We start from the raw sequence: 21,040 nt of genomic DNA on the forward strand, positions 1-21,040 counted from the left end.
GGTTTGTGCTCATTCCATTTATTTCCCCTAACACTCTTGATCGTTATAGCATTTCTGGAAACGTTCCACATGTGATTGCTTTTCACATGCAACACTAATTGCATTATGACCCCCATAAAAACATAAAGAATGCAAAAACTTTCTGTCTATTATGTACACACACGGACACATATTTGTACACAAGCACATGATGACAATTGTGATGTCAAAAAGCAATACACTCATTCTTTACAGCCCGCATGTAGATGCATATCACGCCTCTTCGATGAGATAGAGAGAATAATTGAGGCAAGAAAGAGGAGAAGGATATGTGATGTTTGCAGTGTGGGGGATGAGGGTGTGTTTGTGTGTACGGAGGGAGTGAGCTGTGGGGGCGGAGAAAAAAGTGCTGGCTCGCCTCCAGCGCTGACGAAAGCTGCTTAACCCTCCCAGTTACCATAGAGACTGTCAGGCGCAGCCACCAGTGAGAGAGAAAGAGAGCGAGGCAGGGAGAACACCAACAAGCGAAGGCAGCAGATAGAAGTGAAGAGGGAGAGGAAAGGGAAAGAAGCAGTTAGAGACAGGGTAAAATAAAGGGAGAAGAAGAAAGAAAGAAAAACAGAGCGTGCAGCAGACATAGTGGCAGAGATGGAGGTTCAAAACGAATGCAGTGAACCGCCTCCATGTGATCCTCAGCCACCAGGAAAGCTCAACAAAGCCGCCTTCAAGCTGTTCGGCAAGCGTAAGTCCGGCAGCAGCATGCCAAGCATCTTCTCTGTCAAGAACAAAGGGGAGTCCACCGGTAAAGCCACTGGAAAGACGCTGGAGCTTGTTAGGAGCAAAACCCATGATGGCTTAATAACGGACACTCCTTCAGAGCTTGACGGCCACCGGAAAGAGGAATCTGCCAGCAGCGACCAGCTCCACGCCGGCACGCCAGATGGTGTGTCCGCTACTCCCCTCCGCAGCTCCATCACCAAGTCTTTTAGCTTCTTCTCTTTACTGCGGCGGAGCAGCAGCCGTGCAGGAGATGGAACTACTACGGTGGGACGGCGAGGACGAGGACTTAAGGGGCTGTTCAGCAGCATGCGTTGGCGGCGGAAGCCCCAGGTTCAAGAGGACTGCTTAGAGGCGGCCAAGGAGGTGAAGGAGGGGGACATAATACTTTCCTCTAGCTCCAGCAGCGTGAAAATGGAGAAGGACATGACACTGACTCTTGAGCCCCTGCCACAAGTGTTTGAGGAGACTCCTCTCCCAGGGGAAGCTGAGAAATGGAAGACAACGTCTATGCAAGAATTACAGGGTACTAATGAATTGGAGTGTGGTAACTTCGCTCCTCCTCTTTCACAACAACATACAGTCACAGAGGAGTCTCCAGCTCCATCTCCTTCTCCATTCCGAGCCCAGACAGAAGGGCTCCAAGATGATAAACACACCAGTTTGACACACTTGTCCTCCATTCCGACCTGCGCTTTGACCCCACCAATGGAGCACAGCACAGCCGACCCACAATCAGAGCAATCTGTGGATCGCCTATGTTCCATGTTCACTGATGTTACTTCACTAAAGAGTTTTGATTCTTTAACAGGCTGTGGTGACATCATCGCTGATCCAGAAGAGGATTCTGGGAATGGGGGAAGTGCCACTAGCAGTGGAACCGGTAGCAGTAGTGGGGGGTGCATGGGTCGCAGATTAAGTGGAGCTGGGACAAATTCAGAGAGATGCTCTCCTGCCAAGCCTCCACTTCCTCCTCAGGTCAGTAGTCTTACATCTATCCATGCTTCTTGCTACATTCCAGCCCACCAAAGACCACGTGCAGCTCCTAAAAAGCCACAAGGGAGTGGAGTTGTCGCCTACATGGGTGGAGGGGAGGAGATGGCTAGTCCAGAGGGTGTTGATGATGCTGACATGCAGGGTCTATGGCATATGCTGCCCCAGAAGGGTGAAGACTCCCCAGCTCTAAGACGTACAGAGCCTGTCATCCATCATGCACCGTCCCGGCTTGAGAAGAGGCCACCACAAGTAAAGGCACTTGGCCTCAGTAAGATCCCAGTGAGCGGAGGTAGCAAGATGGGAAAGCAGCAACCCTCAGGTCCCTCACCTCCCCCTGTCGATAAAGAACCCCAGGATGCCCCACCGAGTGATGAAGGCTACTGGGATTCTCCCACACCTGGCCCAGAGGAAGAGGACAGCACCTTTCTATGTCGGGAAGGTTTACTGAGGGATAGCTGCTCTGGAGATGCACTTTATGACCTCTACGATCCCGACAGCCCTACCGCTGCTGGCTCAGACGATGATGCGAGCTCACCAACAAAATCTGCAGGTGATCTAAAAATGAACTTGCCTTCCCCGAAATGCTCGTCTTCTGCCACTTCCTCATTCCGTTCAATGAAAGGCAGCACCAGCCTACCTCGAGATTCCAAGATCCCTATTAGTGTGAGGCAAACACCACCTTCCCACTCTTCCAGCCAAGGCACACTGTCTTCCAATCTTAGCCCAACTTCAACCACCCCTCCTAAAAAGACTGACGCCCCACCACGCACTCGAATCCCTGTCTCGAAGGTTCCTGTCCGTCGTTCCGGCAACAAGAGTACCCCCACTTCACAAAGCAGGAAGTAGAGAGCTTGGAGGCCCATCAGATGTTTCTGACAATACAAATCTATCGCAAGAGCTTTAGGCCAAAACACAATGTTTTTTTTATATAAAGCAATCAACTTACACTTCTTTGATTTCACCCATCTACTGAGGACTGTATCTTTACTGTGTTTTTATATCTTCGAAATAATTTTTTTGTGATGTGTCGCATATTACACCCTAATGTGATTAAGAGTTTTGTAGAATGAACTGCAATATGTAACACATGACATTCATAATAATGTAATCTTGAGGGGTTTTTTTTGTTGTTTTTTTAGACCAGCCTTTCAGAGAAATAATAAGGCGATAATGCTGATCCTAAGAAGAATGTTTAATATCAAAAAGCTTCTCATTCCCTTCCATTGGATCAGTGAAACTGTGCTAATTTCTTGCTGTGTCATCCCACAAGCACTGCGTAAAATGCAGCTGCAGTCTTTTATCGCTCCAGTATTTTACATGTAATGAATTTGGAGAACTGTGTGAGACTAAACCAAGCACTTCAGACACTCCCTAATAAAGCTGCATGGAGTCTTGTACATTTAAACTGGATCAGGGAACAGCCTTTTGTTCAAGACACTCTTTCGTACCACACAACGTGACTTCCTATTGATATTGATGAAAAGTAAAACATTCTTTTTACTGAATCTTCACTTTTCTTACACTTTTATATTGGACAAGGACCTCCCTATGACCTCACTGTGGATATTTGTGCACTGCTTGTTTTGTCTTTTCGAAAACACGAAAATAAATCCCTGGATCGTGAGTATACTCCTTTTTCACAGTGATTTATACTACTCTCACTAACCTGGACTTACTGAGCTGGATATTTTTGAATGTAGCATGACATCACTCTACTACACAAAGGTCTGTTTAATTTGCCTGCTCACTGCTCAATAAATAAAGGAGAGAGAGATATGGAGAAGCCCATATGTATCATGAATTATCTGTCTTCCATCATGTGACCATTCTTCTGGAGATGTTATCATCTTTTGAACTGGGCTTCCATAGGAAGAGTTTTCAAGTGAGCAATCACTGCTGAAATGGTCTTCTTAATCAGTATTTTTTTGGTGGGTTTTCGAGTATAAAAATACCAAAATAACCTTAAAGCAACATCAATTGACATTTACGTTAAAAAAAAACATTTTTACAAAAAAAAGTGATTAAGAAACAGATTTTATGCAGTATTTGGCTTGCTCCAGCAGTCAGTAAAACAGTTCTTACTCTGTTTTTCGTAACCACTATGACATTTTATTTGAAAACTGTAAAACACTTTTCTCTTCACAAGGTCCATGACATGCCTTTTTTCTTTTTTATACTTCCTTTCTTTAAATTGTTCTTTATTTAATAAATAAAACAACTCTCTGTGTACATCCAGGAAGTGGACATCTATTCAAGTGTGAATGCATGCATCATTTTCCACACACAAAACAGCGCCATGTGGGTAGCTTAGATGTTAGCTGTTTTAATCGCAGCGACGTAAAGAGCATCACGGTTGTCTTTTTTGCAGCCAGCCACAGTCTGCTGGGATTTAAATCTCACCCGTTAGGAAGGAAGAAGAAAGCTGGTCTGGGTTCAGCTGTCGGCATGAATCCGGTTGACAAAGGGAGGTGTTTACTGTGGGTTATGGGGGAGAATTATGGGCTTCCATTGTCATGGATCTGTTATTGATGTGGTTTTGGGATAGTGAGGTGAAAGAAGGAAGTGCGTGTGGAGTGAATACAGATAAGAAAGAGCTATGCTCGATTTAGTGCTTGTTCATTAAGGCCAAGTGGATAGAGACATGGATATGTGTGTGTGTCTGAAGGGGGGATTTGGTGCAGTCCCAACAGTAATGGTGCAGCGAAAAACATTCACTCCTGAGCAGCTTTCGCTGCAGTGTGGCTTCTTATGTAAAAGCCTTATGTAACACCATAACCCTCTGATATCATACCTACACATGAGAAAACTGCTGGAATGGAATGTGTTTGTGTGTTTATGTGTACAGAGCTAACTTAACTGCAATGGTCTAAAGAATTAGTTAGCATTAGCCATGACTGCCCTGTAATTGGGTCAGCTGGATTTACCCTTTAAAATGAGTTTTTATCTCTCTATGTGTGTATAGTAGCAGAAAATTAGACTTTACTGCCGTATGCATAAGCAGAGCTGACTGAGTGTGTACGTGTGACTAATGGTTGGATGGCCTAGTTTTCAAAGACCTGATTCTGTGAATGAGAGAGACAGAGAACAGGGTCAAAGGGAGAGAAACATGGTTTATTTACAAAAACACTGGCATTACTATGCTACAGTGATGGTAAAACCATGGTACTTCGGTATACCATGTTATTTTATATTCATATACCACATTTTAACAGTGGTATGTGTGCTTCAATGAATACCATGGTTTGGTGGAATGCCCAAAACACATGGAAAATGGTGTTTACAGCGGAAAAAATATGCATTGTAAACATTGACAGCAGGTCTACAATAAGCTACATACTGGTGGTTGGGACATGATGTGTTGGCGTATCACTGCTCCGTAAGACAGTTAGCATGTGGCTGACAGAAGTGGGTGGCTTAACCTGATGATCCCTGAGCTCATATTCTCATTAGCTCTCATCGTACCTGGGAGCCGGATGGGATACCCCAGGGCTCTATCCTCGATTTGACACCAGCAGGCGCTTAGAGGGCCTGTTTAATAAGCTCAGAATCTGTTCCAAAACTAGGGCCAGAGGCAGAACCATTAGTGTGGCAATTCAGCAACCATGCTCATGGTATACCAGTGTTCGGAAGTCTCTTATGACCTCTCTTTTTTTTAATTACTTATTTTGATCACAAACAGACAAATATGTAAATTTTTATGGGTGAAATGGCCATAAATTTGGCATATTGTTAAAAATTTACTATTATATAATTAAATATCTGTGAATTACTGTGATGTTGCTTTTGCCCACATAACAGTGTAGTTACGGCATCTCCTTGTTCCATGTGCTTGTATGCTGTATCCTGTGGCTTTTGTATTGCTTGTGCTAGTGTGAGAGAGGGGCAGAAGAGAGAGAGAGGAATTGAAGACGAAAAAACTGTTATGGAGTGAGTGTAAGCAAGGGGTCTATTTAGAAGGGGCTTTGCTTGGGTGGACTCCTATTGAATTTTATTACAGTGAACAGAGAGAAGATTCATAAGAGCACATTTATACAAACAACTGAAAGAGAGGGAGAGAAAGAGTGCTGTATTTCAAGACCGAGTGGGGGATTGTCTGATATAAACCCAAAATGCCAAAGGCTCTAAGTGGTGAAAAAAGCCATCTGACGACACCTTTTTTTGTGGGCTGCTGTGATCCTAAAAGCTAAATAATTCAGAAATACACAATGTAGCAACATAGGACAACTCTGAAAAGCTCGAGCGAAAAGTCCATGGACGGTCTCACTCACGCCCCTCTTTTCTCAGAAACACTCTTTCCTTCATCTCCAGGGGAAACTGGAAGCGGTTGCTTAAAACTTCTCAAGGGTTTGCCTGCTATCCTGAATTGAACTTTTGTTTTGTACTTGAAGTGCTGTGAGTGAAACGCTCCCTGTTTTTCCTGTTTGACTGCTTTTAGTAGACAGATAACCTGATACGGAGTAAACGTAGACATCCAATATCTTTCACTTTCTCTGCTTCCTCTCTTGCTCCCCTTTTCCGTTCTGTTTCCTCGCTAAAAGTCTGTCGCACACAGGAAATTCCCGATTTTCAAGCCAAGTGTTTTTTTTTTTTCCCCAAAGAATATTATTTGTATCTTTAATAAGTTGAATGATTACTCCAGGTGAAAAGTGTTTATCTAAATACTATAGCTGAAATCACTCATTCACATGTCTAAATTTGGGCCATCTATCGAGTCACAATATTTGCTTTTAACTGATCTGCTCAGTCTCATGTTTTATAAAAAATGCTCCCCCTGTGGAACACAAAATGATTATGAATATACTTAATCTGTTCCTTTACACACAATATAAATGCATGGTGATCACTGGATGTCATGCTGAATCGAGGTATTTTCTGCAATTATAGCATGCTAAATGAAAATTGCACCAAGCAAGTCTAAAACAAACAAACAAAAGTGTTTTGTTTCCTATTGGTCATGTCTTGGTCAGCACACATCACCCTCTCAATTTGGTTTGGTTGCATCACTGCATACATACTAGGATTGCGTGATCAGAAATCTGTGTTTGCGTGCATATGAAATTACATCACAGGGGGTTTGGCCATTCAAAATCTGCACCCTTCATTTCACACGCTTGCCCTACTACACAAATCTCCATGGCAACCCCAGTAGGTCATCCAATGAGAGGTGGAGGTGGGTCTGGGGGGGCGGGGGGTACATGCGGCTGACGGAGAGTTTTGAGGACACTGATTGGAGTGAGAATGGTGCAATGTGAGTTTGTGCAAATTCACACACACTTGGGAGACTCAAATCTCATTTCTCACACTCGCACTCTTTCATTTGCTGCAACCTCGTGAGAATATCACACCCTTTAGTTACTCTTTAGTTTCATGCTTTGAAAACAATACTTTCTGGTTGACTGTGTTGTTCATATTTATCATTTGTACACCAACGCTGAGAATCTCTACCCAATGGATGCTGTCATTTCCTTACAGCCGTTTTTTTCTTCCCAAGCTTCCATAAGCATCAATAATAAATACACATCAAAAACTTTACATGTATAATTCATCCTATCTGAGCCTCCCTCTTTGAAACAAGAGGAACAAAGTGGCATTTTTCAATGAGTTTGCAAAAGAAAAGTGTTGTGAATTATGGCTTGTCTGTGTTGTGAGATGCTAATATACACCACAGTCACTCAAGCGCAGTCTGAAGTCAAGCGGGAAGTGGAAGAGGAGCCTCCTGAGGAGGATAAATAAAAAAAAATCCATCTGATCAATTTGCTATCAATTAGCCTCATCTGCCCAGTCAACTTAACATTGTTAAATCCTTCATTCCGGAAAGAGCGAGAGAAAGGGCAAGAAATTATGAGGAGGAAGGGCAACCAATTAATCTCTAACCTATTTGTGCTGAACTGTCACTTTGCAGGCACCATTACTGACATTAATGTGATGTTCCTTTGACAAAAGAACCCTCAGTAGTGTCACTGATGGATCCCTGTCATGGTTCAATGAATATAAATGAACCATGGAACAGTAATTCAGTCATGATTGGTCAGCATTGTGTTCCCTATCACTGCCACTTACATGGAGCCTTAAGGTCACATGATCTCAAGAAACAAAAGTTACAAGGAACCATAAATCTGTTGCCTATTCTTATGTTCATAAAGTTTGGTAAAACCATTTTTTCTCCTTCAGATGTGGCATTGATTGTTGACAACAAAAATATACACAGTTATGTTCTAAATCTTTGGATGATGTCTTCTCTTATGAAAGAAACATGCAGGATTGACACTTATAACAGCTAGGTCTATTGTTCATTATTTAATGAAAAGAGGTATATTACCAGAGTTTGCTTGTGCTGCCTGAACAACATATTCATATTTTTTTCAATGAAAAGAGGCAGAACTGTGTTTTATCCTATACCATATTTCGTATTATTGTGGATATACATTACAATGAGGATTACCAGAGTCCAGTGTCAGGGAAAGTTACTTTTAAAAGTAATGCATTACAATATTACGTTACTCCCTAAAAAAAGTAACTAATTACGTTACTTAGTTACTTTTTATGGAAAGTTATGCGTTACGTTACATTTGCGTTACATTTTAAATCTGGGCAGGGCTTGCTTGTTTGTTTTTAATATAAAAAAGTTCTATTTTTGGCAAATATAAAAGCCTTTTCACACCAAAAGTGAAATGAATAAGCCTCTGGCTGAAGGGAAAGTTTATTAATTGACAGGAGAGCTGTCAATTAATAAATGGGGAAAAAAGTAACTTGCGTTACTTATTTGAAAAAGTAACTCAGGTAACTCTTGTAAATTAAAAAAGTAATGTCTTACTTTACTAGTTACTTGAAAAAGTAATCTCGCATTACTTGTAATGCGTTACCCTCAACACTGGTTAAGACTAGCTGTGACTTAGGCTACTGTTGTTCCGTCTTTTTGCAGTATGAAATAGCACGTGCTCATCCGCTCCTATTCCTGAGTCACCCATGCCAAGTCCGAACTACCAAGGACACAAGTCCCAACTTGTTAGAATTACTTGAAATTTAAAGTCCCCCTGTAGTCAAATATTTTATCCCTTAAAATTTACATATTTAAATGTTTTTTCTTGTGAAAATATTTTTTTCATACCTTAAAATAGCTTGAATGTAACTCAACACCCTTGCCTCATTTACTATATGCTGATCTATGAATATGCAAATTAGCCCCGCCTCCACTCAGTTGAAGTGCAGACACCGATGCGGGAGAGGTGGGTCTGACTCTGGGCTACTTTTACACTGTTGCCGCGGGTTATAATGCAAGTTAGCGGTTCTAAATTCCCATTAAACCACGGCTTCATGGTTTTTTGTTGCTCTAATTTACGTTTGGTTTTGTGCTGGTATTGGTATATTTTGCATGCTTTGCTGCTTCACACACAAAAGCTTGAGGTCAAGTTCACTTGCTGATGAACTGCCTTAAGTTAGTAGACACGGCAGTCACAAAACAGCAGCTGTGACGCCTCTGACATTGAGTCAAGTCTCTAACCTGTAATTTCACCCACTAAAGCGTAATGTGCCTTCTTCCATCAACTAAAAAAGCCTGATTAAATATTTATGATTTGTGTGAAAGTTAGAGGCTCAGGAATGACGTCATTCAAGAGCTCACAATGCTGTCAGTGTCCATTCTGACGCCCAAAACATATTTAAATAAGTATGCAAATGCTAGCGAGTGGTTTTGTTGCGAACACGCAGCATGCGTTCTTGCATTAATGTAGAGTTAACAAACTCCAATAATCAAGCAGACAATAGAAGTACCTTTGAAAGTCTGCATTAGTCAATTGGTTGATGATTCAAGTAACTAGAAAGATTCAAGTACCTGACCACAAAAACCTCATGAAATGGTTTGATGAGCAGTTCTGTTTCCTGTATTGACATATTTCCTTTTGAAACAGGAAGTTAATGAGGGAAGTACCTTAAGAGCTTGTCTTTCTTTAAAAAAAGCTTTTTAGAAGCCGAAGGTTTACATAGTTTTTAAGCGTATGGTGTATGTGTACAGTGCATGAGATTTAAATTTAATCATCAGCATCATAAATGCATTCTGTACTCACAAAGACGTTCTTTACGTAAATGCACCTTCAATATTTTGGCACTGATTAATTTGCCCACAAGGTGGCAACACTGTCCCGACCGACGATAGACAAGTGCAAGGGGAGGGCGTTAACAAATACTGTCAACTCTAGTTTAAATGAGTACAACAGCATTTTTATTTGTCATAACTTCTGGGGAGAAAGAGCAGACACTGGATGAGGACGAAACTTTCTAGTTTGCTTGTGTCGAGCACCTGCTGTGTTTATTCGAAGTGCACTTTAAAAATATATTTTTTGGGCTGTGAACATTCGTGTTACAACTAAAGTTAATTTTGAGCTATAATTTACATCAATTGCAATTACTAGTCCGAGATAGGTGGCATTGGGGGGAGTAACATTCTCATTCCAGACAGCATTTGATTGGAAACTGAAAAATTGATAAACACTTGCGATTACAAGATAAATCATCATTATTAAAACTGACTAAAGAACACTACAATGCCTACTGAGAAATGAATTAATAATCCTTATGCATTTCAAATACAGCTCTGTATCCAAAAATGAATACTAAGGCACAATATAGTAGGCAAAAAACTGTGAAATTAGTATTTATGTCCAATTGTGTTGTGTTTGCAGAAAAGTAGGTGAAAAGTACCCAGATGGCCTACTACTTCCACCGAGATTTTGAAGTGTGCTTACATTGGAGGACACTTTTCGGGCACACATCATGTGTTTGTGTAGAAAGGAGGTGTATTTTGAGGCCTAATTCCATTCCCAAATCTGCAGACGGGGGTCTAAATGCATGTGGAAAATCCCTCGAGATCAACCCGAAGGAAAATGTCCTGTCTGTATGTGTATTCTCTGAGGCTAGATGTCACCGCGTAAGTGCATTTGAGCGGGAATCTCTCCGGCATCAATTATCCTTACACAGACAGGTCAACGCTTGACAACATTGGGTCCTTCCCCCTCTAATATGTTAGGACGCGTTCCATACATTAATGTTATTATCATGCCAGAGGCGAGTGCACACAAGTGTGTCCGCACGCATCTCATTGCAGGGAGAGCTATGAAAGAAATTTCGCCAAAACAATGAGGGGGAGAAATTGGGGGAAACTAAAGAGGGAGATGATTGACCACACAAAAGACGTAGATGGAAACAGGATGTTTTATTGGGAACACCGCGGCCCAAACACCTTTCTAAGAAAGTGCAGTTTTAAAGAGAACTGACAAATGATTTGCTCGGCTCGAGTTTGCACCTCCTCACGGGACAATCCTGCATACATGGTATTCGCTCAAAATGAAGGACAAGTAAAGGACAGCGTTCCCACAGAAGAAAACCAAATATAGTACATTAATCATAGCAAGGATGATGTCAGACAACCTAAACCCAGCATTCACATCCTAACAAGGCTGTACACGAAAAATTAGAGCAGGCCTGCAGGGCTCAACACTCACGCACACACCTGCTCGGAGGATTTAGGCCTAAATGATAATGCGCATGTAAATATTCAAATTTGTCGAACATCTGTTTATCTTGCGTCCTTTGGAGTGCAAAGCGAGTTTATAAGTAATCAGACCTGGAAAAACACTCAATCTATGCAGTAATCCTGAACAAACTGACTAATCTACTCACCACCCTGTTATTACGCAAATCCTTAATTTGATTTCAGTCCAGCGTGTCTTGTTTGCCTGCGGGGAACGAGGTAATATGTCTAGATGGACGACTATATACTCACAGGACATAGTCAAAGGTTTATCAAGTAGACAGAAATCATAAACAATATACATATGCAAAAATAAAGGTGCATGCACGGTAAACAAAAGTATAAATATGCGTCTCAAATGAGCAATATTCAAAACAGACTACTGGCTAATTCACAGATAAAAGCTTATGGCTAACATTTTCTGCATGACTGTCGCCTCCTGCTGGTGGTACAGTCTGATTAGACTTGAACTAATAAAACCTAGGAAATCAAGGACATGTTGTATTGTAGTACTGGCTTTACCTGAAGCTTAATTCTAGGGATCAAATACATTTTTAGTTTTCTGCTGACATCAAACCAAATGCAAGTAATCTTAGCCTAAAAACGAGACAAAAGCATTGAATACAGTTCATAAAAACGCAAAAGTTACATATGCATTATGATAAAATGATCCAAGTATAAAACATACTAAAAACCTAGTCTTTCAAAACAGGATGTTTTATCCTGTGCAATACCTGAACGGCAAGCAGCTTTATTGATTTGGAAGTTGTGATACTTTTGTAATGAATAACTGTAGTGTTAAAATAGCCATTAATGCGTGTCTTATAGCACCTTTGATTAATCTGAATGTTGAGTATAAAGGCATATATCAGTATAATATAGAACTGAAGGCACTGGCAAACACCAACACACGCATCTATACATAAACTCTATAGCGTGTGGTCAGTGTGCATTTCATCTTTGGCAGAACAGCTGACAGCTGTTTATATCATAATGTGTGTGTCCCTGAGGCCCTGTACACAAGGTAGCAAACAGACCACACACACATGGCACACTAGCACTAAATATCATTTAACATGTCTTTCTCTCTTCACACAATCAGACAGACGAAATACCAAACGACACAAGCACAAACATACACACAAAATTATAGAATATGTGCTCCATTCCATTATCTGGGCCACCAAGTAAAAGTTCATGTTGCATAAAAAATATAAAGGTAGCGAAGAGAAAAGCTTCAGTACTGTGGATTGAGATCGAAAAACAGATATGAATGCAAAAATAATAAGATCAGTCCAGCGAATCAATACTGAAACCAGCATGTGAAAGAGTGCTGATCAAGTCCAGTGGTTTTTGAGTCCACACACTGCACATATTATTCCTTCTCTGCCAACAGACAACATCTAAATCATGAACTGAGTGTATCCCTCTGCCCCCGTTACGATAACGTCCATCCATATTCTCATAGCTTCTGGAGAGGGCGCCACCATGTAGTAGATGCGGTCATGAGTCTTCACACTGAACGTAAGTGAAGGGTTTGGACTCTGAGAAAAAGAGAAGGAGAGAGAGTAGTACGAGTACAGTGTGGCCTCTAGGGGGCAGCACTGAAACATTAAAACAGGGGAGTCCACACTTTGGTCCTGGAGGGCTACTGTCCTGCAGAGTTTAGCTCCAGCTTGCCTCAACAAACCTGCCTAGAAGTTTCTAGGATGTCTTTTAAGATCTTGATAAATGGTTTGTTTAAATGGGGTTGGAGCCAAACTTTACAGAACAATGGCCCTCTAGGAGCAGGATTGGACAGGATCATCTTTTATTTTATTTATCCTTGTTTATTAAATAATAAATAACAATAATTATCTTATTACAGACTTGACTATTTTAAAAGTCAGTAAAACATCACTGAACATGAGCTATTTATAGTTTTCATAATAAATGTCATGGGCAAATGTTAGCTGTTATTAATTATTTTAAATGTTTAATAAAATACATGTTATTAATAATTAATGTCAAAGTATAAAATACAAAATATCAAATGTTAAGCTATATTTGAAATTACATTAAAAAGAACATTTAAATATTAAAATGATTGTGATTTAAATATTTTATTTTATTAATTAAATCAAAGCTAAAAATGACTGTAAGCACAGTATATAAAGTTTATTATATTGATATTTATCAGTTGCAGAGGAAAAGTACCTTGTGGGCACTCTTTAAGTGGTCGTAATAAACTTCCTCTATGGCCTGGAAATAAATCACTCCTTTCAGTTTGGCCTCATGTTTATCTGAAACCATATAAAAAGCACAAAAATCAATATTGAGATAATTTAAATCGACCAACTTCATGAGTGAAGGGAAAAAGATCACCTGCATAGTAGCTCAAGGTCCTGCGGTTACGGTCGAAGACAAACCAGCGCTTCTTCCAGGTTTTGATTTTGCCACCCATCTTAACGAGGAAGCCCCTGCAGGTTTTCTCTGTGATGGAGATGTGGTAACAAGTCTCTGTGTTGTGGCCGGCTGAGTCGATGTGGCCACGAAGGTCGAAATCGTCTTTTCTTACAGGTAGGTAGCGTGTGAGGGGACGAGACTGCGGAAGGGTCACATACAATATAGGACATTAAGTATTTGTGCATAAATCGATCTAAAACTAGATGTTTACATTTTCTAGTCTGTTCTTATGTGGTTGCTAAAGTGTTTTAGCATGTTACTATGCAGTTGTTAGCATATTCTTATATGGTTTTAGGTTTCATGTCTGTGATGTTATGGGGCAAGTAACAAAACAAAGATGCTTAAAGTTAGGTGTTTGTTAGCGATGCATGTCTTCGCACAGAACTCACCTGTGCTCTCTGTTTCTCACGAAGTTTCACCTCTCTCTCGATGAGTTTCTGCCTCCTGCTGGTTTCTTCTTGCAGACGTTTTTCTAGATCTTCTCGCCGTCTCCTCTCCTCTTCAATAGCCCTGCTCTTATTCTCCATCTCTCTCTCCTGGGACACATACAAATGACACTGTTCTGTACCGAAACAAGTTGCTTTTTAAAGCTGCACACAATTAGTACTCTGTTCCAGCCTAAACTCCCATGAACGACATCAGAAACAGGAAGAACGACTCGTTTCCCACAGCGTTCCTGCATTTCAAGCCGAATTTGTTGCTGTTTATGGCTGACCGAGAAACTTCTAACAGAGCAAACAAGCTCACGGTTTAAGATCCGTGAAGCCAAATGGGGTTCATTTTGGGTTTATGACGTGCCGAAAGACTGAATTGTGAAACTGATGTCTAGCAAGAAGTGGAAGGTTTTTGTGGCCGTTTCATTACCCTGTGTTCCATGAGCCGGTGCTTCTCTGCCTGAGCCTCCTGGAGAAGACGTTCCATCTCCTCAATTTTGGAAACATTGGAGGTGCTGGCGCTGCAGAAAAAAAAATATATGTGAAAAGGCATTACAGTTTACTTTTCAGAGCTAATGCTACACCAAAGAAATCTCAACTAGGCATGTGAGAAGAACGCATACACTTGCAAATGTAAACATGTTGTATGTGCATTGGCATGTATGCATGTATAAGCTGGAGAATACAGAAGGAACCAATAAAGCTGGTCAGCACTGGAACACATTAACAGTCCAGGCATAGAGAGTGTGACCCATAGCCTGATGTCTGATGCTTTCCATTTAGACTTCAAAAAGAACACGTGGAATAGATCTGATCAGCCCCTCCTTTCAGTAAAACTTCAAATTACCCCCTAAAACCTTCACCTCACTGCTTGGCTCCGCAATATCATCCTTAAAACCTTCACCTGTAAAGAATATATGGGAATCATCTTCCACGTCAAACCCCATACTGTCCCTTTTGTCATTACTGGCATTCCCAAAACAGCTGTCCATAAAACAGAACATACCCTCCAATAATACACTCTCCAGTAAACGATTACAGACAATGGCAACGACAGTTCTTGCAAACTACAAAAGAGCTGAGCAAAGTTGAAGCCTAACTGGTTTTGCATAAATTAAATGCAGTCAATTAGCATGCATAATTTTCTGTCAGATATGCAAATGCATATCAACACATAACTCTGTTTAGGAGTTGACAAGTTGGCTATTGATTGTTAGATAGATGGAAGAAAGAAGAGACCAAATCACAACTTATGCAAATATTAAACAGGAGGACTAATCAGAATTCACTGAGCAGATACTGAGGAGTTCATAGCTGTCAAATAGATTTCTAATTACTGTGCCAGTCTTGCATGCAAAGCAATTAGATTTTTCTAGATGCTTCTATGAAATCGACTGGTTTTGTTTTGGAATTTGGTGATGGACAGCTGTCAGTCATTAACAAGACGCCTCTGCATGCATGACGAAGAAGACTTTATAGTTCTTATAGCAGGTTTAAAAAGCTTTTTTTGATTCTTTGTTGTTAATTCACACCTGAAGATGCAATTCAAAAATTATCCAAAATCCAAATCAAGACAATCCCATCATGCAAACAGCAAATTCATCATGCAAAACCTGCTCCATTATGTCAATAACAGATTTAAAATGAATAAAACAAATAAATGATTTTGTTCATCATCTTCTTTGTTGTTCCATCTGATCGCCAAGCCATAACTTGTTTCCATCTTTTCCATTCCTCTGCACACACTGTATTCCTCTCATGTCCTTCATCAATGAGTTCTTTCATCTTTATGGTATCTTACCAGTGATGCCGGAGATGAACAGAGGTCATTCCTGATTTAGAACCCAAAGAACCAGTAGAGAGAAGTGGAACATAACACACAAAGACCCAAGAACAGCCTGAACCCGCGCTCTGCGGCTGATTACATTCAAACTGGGGGGAAGAAACCCTGAATCGGTTTCCTCTAACTGTTCCTGCTGTAACCTGAGTGGATCCATTCCCAGAGCAGAGGAGGGGGTACCAACGGTCCTTCTCGGGCCCCTCAGAACTCACATTATTCAAGCAAACCACTCAAATTACACAAGCGCCGATCTGCTGCCTCCAGCACACACACACACTCGCATACAGCATAAGCACACATCGCTCTGAGTAATGACCTCATCTGGTCTCATCTGTCAAAGTCTTTTCACTAAGGTCTTCAACTAGTCACGTTCAAACAGGCTTGAGGTTTATGGTAACCTACATGAGACCAGTCACCAGAGCATTCAAATACGGTTCCAGGATTTCAGTTGCTCTGTCTTTCTCTCTATTCTTTCCTCACACGTTGCCCTTGTTCTCAATATTTCATTCATTGTATCCCAGACAGAACTCTTGGCTTGAACTACAATAGGAGCTGTGGAAATGTTTTCAATTACAAAGACATGGTATGTGTCATGAGTTTATATGATCCGTCTGTAGATCTGGAGAAACACACTACAGTCTAAGTGAGGACATACAATAGATTTCTACAGTTTTTATATAATATAAAAGTATTCTTTATATACTGTATATATATTATATATATATAATTAAATTTAAACCAACATTACAAAATTAATGTTAAAACAACATAAAAAAATTTAGTTTTTGAAAGCAGTCTCTTAGGCTCAACAAGGCTGCGATTACTTGATCAAAACTATGCAGATTATATATACACACGATATAAATAAATTTTCCAAGAATCCCCAGATGCCACCAAACAAAGGTTTTGTCAGACCCAGACAGAAGACATAAAAAAAAACAAAAAAAACACTCCCTCACCTGGAAACGTTGTCGGGCGAACAGGCAGAAATGCTGGTTTCCATGCTGTCTGAGCTGTCCACACTCAGCGTATCAAAGGCACGGCCGTTATCTTGGTAACCAAAGGAGTCTAAGTAGACATTGGTTTGTGAGGATGCATGGCCACCGAGATCACTCAACCGCGGTCGGTGCTCCTCGCCTATGTGCTGCTGACTGTGCCCTGAGAAACATGCCAACCAATCAAAGAAAACATTAATTTAGCAAGAATGAACACTATGAAATAACACCACATGATTCTTCCTTCCTGTTTTCAGGGATATCTCAGCTTTACCTGAGAGTGCAGCATCACTCCCAGGAGCAGATTCTCCATTCCTGCTGCCCAGCTCAGTGTCCTCTGGCCAGGCACTGCCCGGGGCACCCTGGGGCCCTTGACTGTGCTCACAAAGACCAGCCACCGTGCAATAATATCCTGACAACACACACTACTGTTCAAAAGTTTGGGGTAAGATTAAAAAAAAAAAAGAAATTAATACTTTTATTCAACAAGGATTCATTAAATTGATCAAAAGTGACAGTAAGGACATTTGTAATATTACAAAAGTTTATATTTCAAATAAATGCTATTCTATTTTATATTTGTCAAAGAGTCGTATCACAGTTTCCACAAAAATGCTACCAATAATGATAAGAAATGTTTCATAAGCACAAAATTAGCATATTAGAATGATTTCCAAAAGATCATGTGACACTGAAGACTGGAGTAATGATGCTGAAAATTTAGCTTTGTCATCACAGGCATGAATTACATTTTAAAATCTATTAAAATAAAAACAGTTTAAACATTTTAACATTTAAAATTTTAATAATTTCACTATTTTCCTGTGTTTTTGGTCAAATGAATGCAGCTCAGGTGAGCATATGAAACTTTCAAAAACATTAAATTTTACTGACCCCAAACTTTTGAATGGTAGTGTATGTAAGAGAATACCTTACTCTGATTCATAGATTGGATCCCAAGCCCCTAATGATGCCCTTCTTCAGCTACAAGTCCAGAACAAAGAGATGGAGTTATATATTTGCGCTTTATATCGATTTAGATGCTGTCTCCTGAAGATACACTGTTTAACTTGAAGCTAGAACAACTAGTAATGCTAGAATTAGCTCAGAGGATATAAGATTTGACTCCGCTACAATCTCGATAACATCAACCACATCGAGAAAAACAAAGACCCGCCTCTCTGATGATCTGACCCTAGGGAACTTCAGATAAAACATCTGACAATACAGTCAAGCTTTTCATTTACAACAGTAAACTTATAATGCTTACATATATATATATATATATAAAGATTTAGTGATTTAACAGTCAAAGCAGGGGAATTAAAAAGTAAAAGTTCACAAATAAACCCATCAGGTCAGATATTTGTTTGAAAAATAGAATGGAAGCATTTCCTGTCCTTCGTCATCCCAACATTCTTCCATTATCTTCACAAAACAAACAAATAAATGTAAAAAGTTTCCACCCAGATGGAACAAACGTTTCCTATTTGAGGACATCAAGTCCTTATAAGGAGACTCACTTTAATTGGTCTTGATTGACTTGTTTTGATGATCCAGAGCCTTAATTTGGCAATGGTTACAGAGTTACTACACAAACAACTGCCGAGAACATGAGTGACCGTTGTGGTGTTGCATGCTGGGTAATTAATTTTTTTCATTTCAAGAAAGGTGAGGTCACAAGTTCTGAACATTTTCGCAGGCGTTTGAATAGAAATCTATGCAATAGGGAAATTCGCTTGAGGGTGAAAGATTTTGCACCTGGCCGCACCTAAACTTTGTATATTCTGCAGAGGAATTTTTGAGGAATTTTATAGAAGCCATGGCTCATTCCTGTCAGAATACCCATAAACACCCACCATCAGCTCTCTAGATCATAAACAGCAGGGTGACATAATAATTAAAGTCTATGAATAGAAATAAAACAAAAACAAATGACTACAGACACACCTCATCATGCAGGACTGAATTACTAGAATAACATCACACCATTGTATGAAATAAATCATCTCATGGCTTTGTAATGTGTATAAAATAGCAGCTTTATTTCATACAAGATTCAACCTCATCCAATAAGACCCATAAACGGCCCTGGTGAGTCAAACGCTACAGGTTTCTTCATTTCCGTGAGACCAGACACATTAAAAGCAATGAGAGTGTGGTTGATATCAGCCAATGACCGAGGCAATGAATGTCTCCCAAAGGAGGACATTCTTCGCCAAAGAGGGCACGACAAGAGACTTTGACGTTACTTGAATAGAAATTATTTAACAGGCAATCGAGACTACTTTCTTAGATTTGCCTGCAGGATAGAGAAAGTGATTTAAGATTAGGTAACGTTTGACTTATAAAGCATCACTTTTGATGTGTATGATGTAATGCTACATAATAACACTGTATATTTTAAATAGTGTGTGTTTGAGGTGGAGAGCCCTACCCTTGTGCAGGCGATGTGTATCCATGTGTGTCTCTTTAAGGGAGATGGCAAGGGCTCGGTTCAACACACTCCCACAGCTGGAGCTTTGAGCTAAAGGTGGATGAGACTAAACACAGGGGGTGATGTTAGAGCGAGTTTTTACTTCATACATACAGTATCATTAAAAAATTTGATGGTTTTCGAAAAATTATTATTTTTATTATTTAATTTTTTTTTAAATGATGTCTTTACTGTCATTTTGATAAATTTTTAATGCAGTCTTGCCAATTAAATATATTAATATTTTTTTTTTTAAATCTACAGTAGTGTATAGTTAAAAATATCTGGCTGTATTCCGTTTTTTTATTACATTATACTACATTATATTATATTATATTATATTAACCAAGATGATGATATTTGCGTAAACAAGTAAAATATTTTTAGATTTTTACTTCAACTAAATGAACAAGGAATATTTATTTATAATTAATTTTACTTAACTTAACAAAAACAATACAATATAATAATAAACAGCAACATTTAAAGATAATGTTTTCATAAAACATTGTAAAGTATGCCAGGAACTTAAAAGTTACAGCATAAGCTATTACAAAACCGGATAGTCTTTGGGAAACATAATGGCCAAATAATATTTAATATTTTTTAATTATTAAACATTTTTAAATATATGAGTAATATCACCATGACAATCACAGATGTTGGTTAAATTTCATAAATGCCAACAAAATTGTGAATGCATAGTAAAAAAATAATAATTTTTTTGGTACTTGGAATTGATCAGGATGTTTTTGGCCACTGTACATTTAAAGGGGTCATATGAAGTTGCTAAAAACAACATTATTTTGTGTATTTGGTGTAATGCAATGTGTTTACGTGGTTCGAGGTTCAAAAAACACATTATTTTCCATATACTGTACATTATTGTTGCTCCTCTATGCCCTGCCTTTCTGAAATGCGCAGATTTTTACAAAGCTCATCGTTCTGAGAAGCGAGGTGTGCTCTGATTGCCCAGCTATCCAGTGTGTTGTGATTGGCCGAATACCTCAAGCATGTGACGGAAATGTTATGCCCCTTACCATGTTGTGTGTGATGCCGTGTCCCAGTGCGACGAGACTAAAACAATAAAACCCACTATAAATGGGGCATTTGTTGCATTCAGTGAGGACATATTTACTGATTATAATGACTCATACAGTCTTTTTACGCGTTGCGCCGCACCACGTAAACAAAACACCATGTCTGCATTTGTGATCGTAGAAACGCCAAACAAGCACTACTCTACACTGCTCAAAACTCGCGTTTGAATAGTCAGTAGCAAATTCTTTAAATATCAAAACATACTTACAGGCTGTGAGTCAGAAGCACAGACTGTCCTTGCGACATTGGAATTGCCCCACTTTATAGTGTTCACAGCCGTTCGTAGTGTTCACATTGTAGGCTACTCTTTCCCAGTTTCAGGAAACAGTCCTCCATAAAATGCGCTGCACACACTCTAATATTTGCGTTGAACTGTTCTGGAACAGTGTTGTAAATATAACTTAACCACTGATTTCTAGTTGTGTACTCATTTGGAAGGTCAAACAAAGTACTTTCGCTTTCACAACGAAA

The 21,040-nt window shown here is 39.7% G+C and overlaps 2 protein-coding genes across 4 annotated transcripts in view; one reads left to right on the plus strand and one right to left on the minus strand.

The window, feature by feature from the left end:
• The first annotated feature begins 471 nt into the window (after positions 1–471).
• LOC306864648 (APC membrane recruitment protein 2-like) lies at positions 472–3,980 on the plus strand. Its single transcript, XM_079408784.1, has one exon. The coding sequence runs from the start codon at positions 628–630 to the stop codon at positions 2,596–2,598; it is 1,971 nt and encodes a 656-aa protein (XP_079264910.1). The 5' UTR covers positions 472–627; the 3' UTR covers positions 2,599–3,980.
• Positions 3,981–10,942: 6,962 nt separating this feature from the next.
• LOC306865259 (pleckstrin homology-like domain family B member 2) overlaps positions 10,943–21,040 on the minus strand; it is a 42,518-nt gene continuing 32,420 nt past the window's right edge. For all 3 annotated transcript variants that reach the window (XM_079409771.1, XM_079409773.1, XM_079409772.1), the window contains 7 exons: positions 19,430–19,535; positions 16,957–17,155; positions 14,588–14,678; positions 14,113–14,259; positions 13,643–13,862; positions 13,475–13,560; positions 10,943–12,822 (listed from right to left, as the gene is read on the minus strand). In XM_079409771.1, coding sequence (XP_079265897.1) covers positions 12,682–12,822; positions 13,475–13,560; positions 13,643–13,862; positions 14,113–14,259; positions 14,588–14,678; positions 16,957–17,155; positions 19,430–19,535 — 990 coding nt within the window. In that variant the 3' untranslated portion in view covers positions 10,943–12,681. The remainder of the gene's footprint in view (positions 12,823–13,474; positions 13,561–13,642; positions 13,863–14,112; positions 14,260–14,587; positions 14,679–16,956; positions 17,156–19,429; positions 19,536–21,040) is intronic.

This window comes from Barbus barbus (assembly GCF_936440315.1).
Source record: "Barbus barbus genome assembly, chromosome: 46".
NCBI classification, from domain to species: domain Eukaryota; kingdom Metazoa; phylum Chordata; class Actinopteri; order Cypriniformes; family Cyprinidae; genus Barbus; species Barbus barbus.

Coding starts and splice junctions, on each gene's coding strand:
- LOC306864648 (XM_079408784.1), top strand. CDS start 628: ATGGAGGTTCAAAACGAATGCAGTGAACCGCCTCCATGTGATCCTCAG.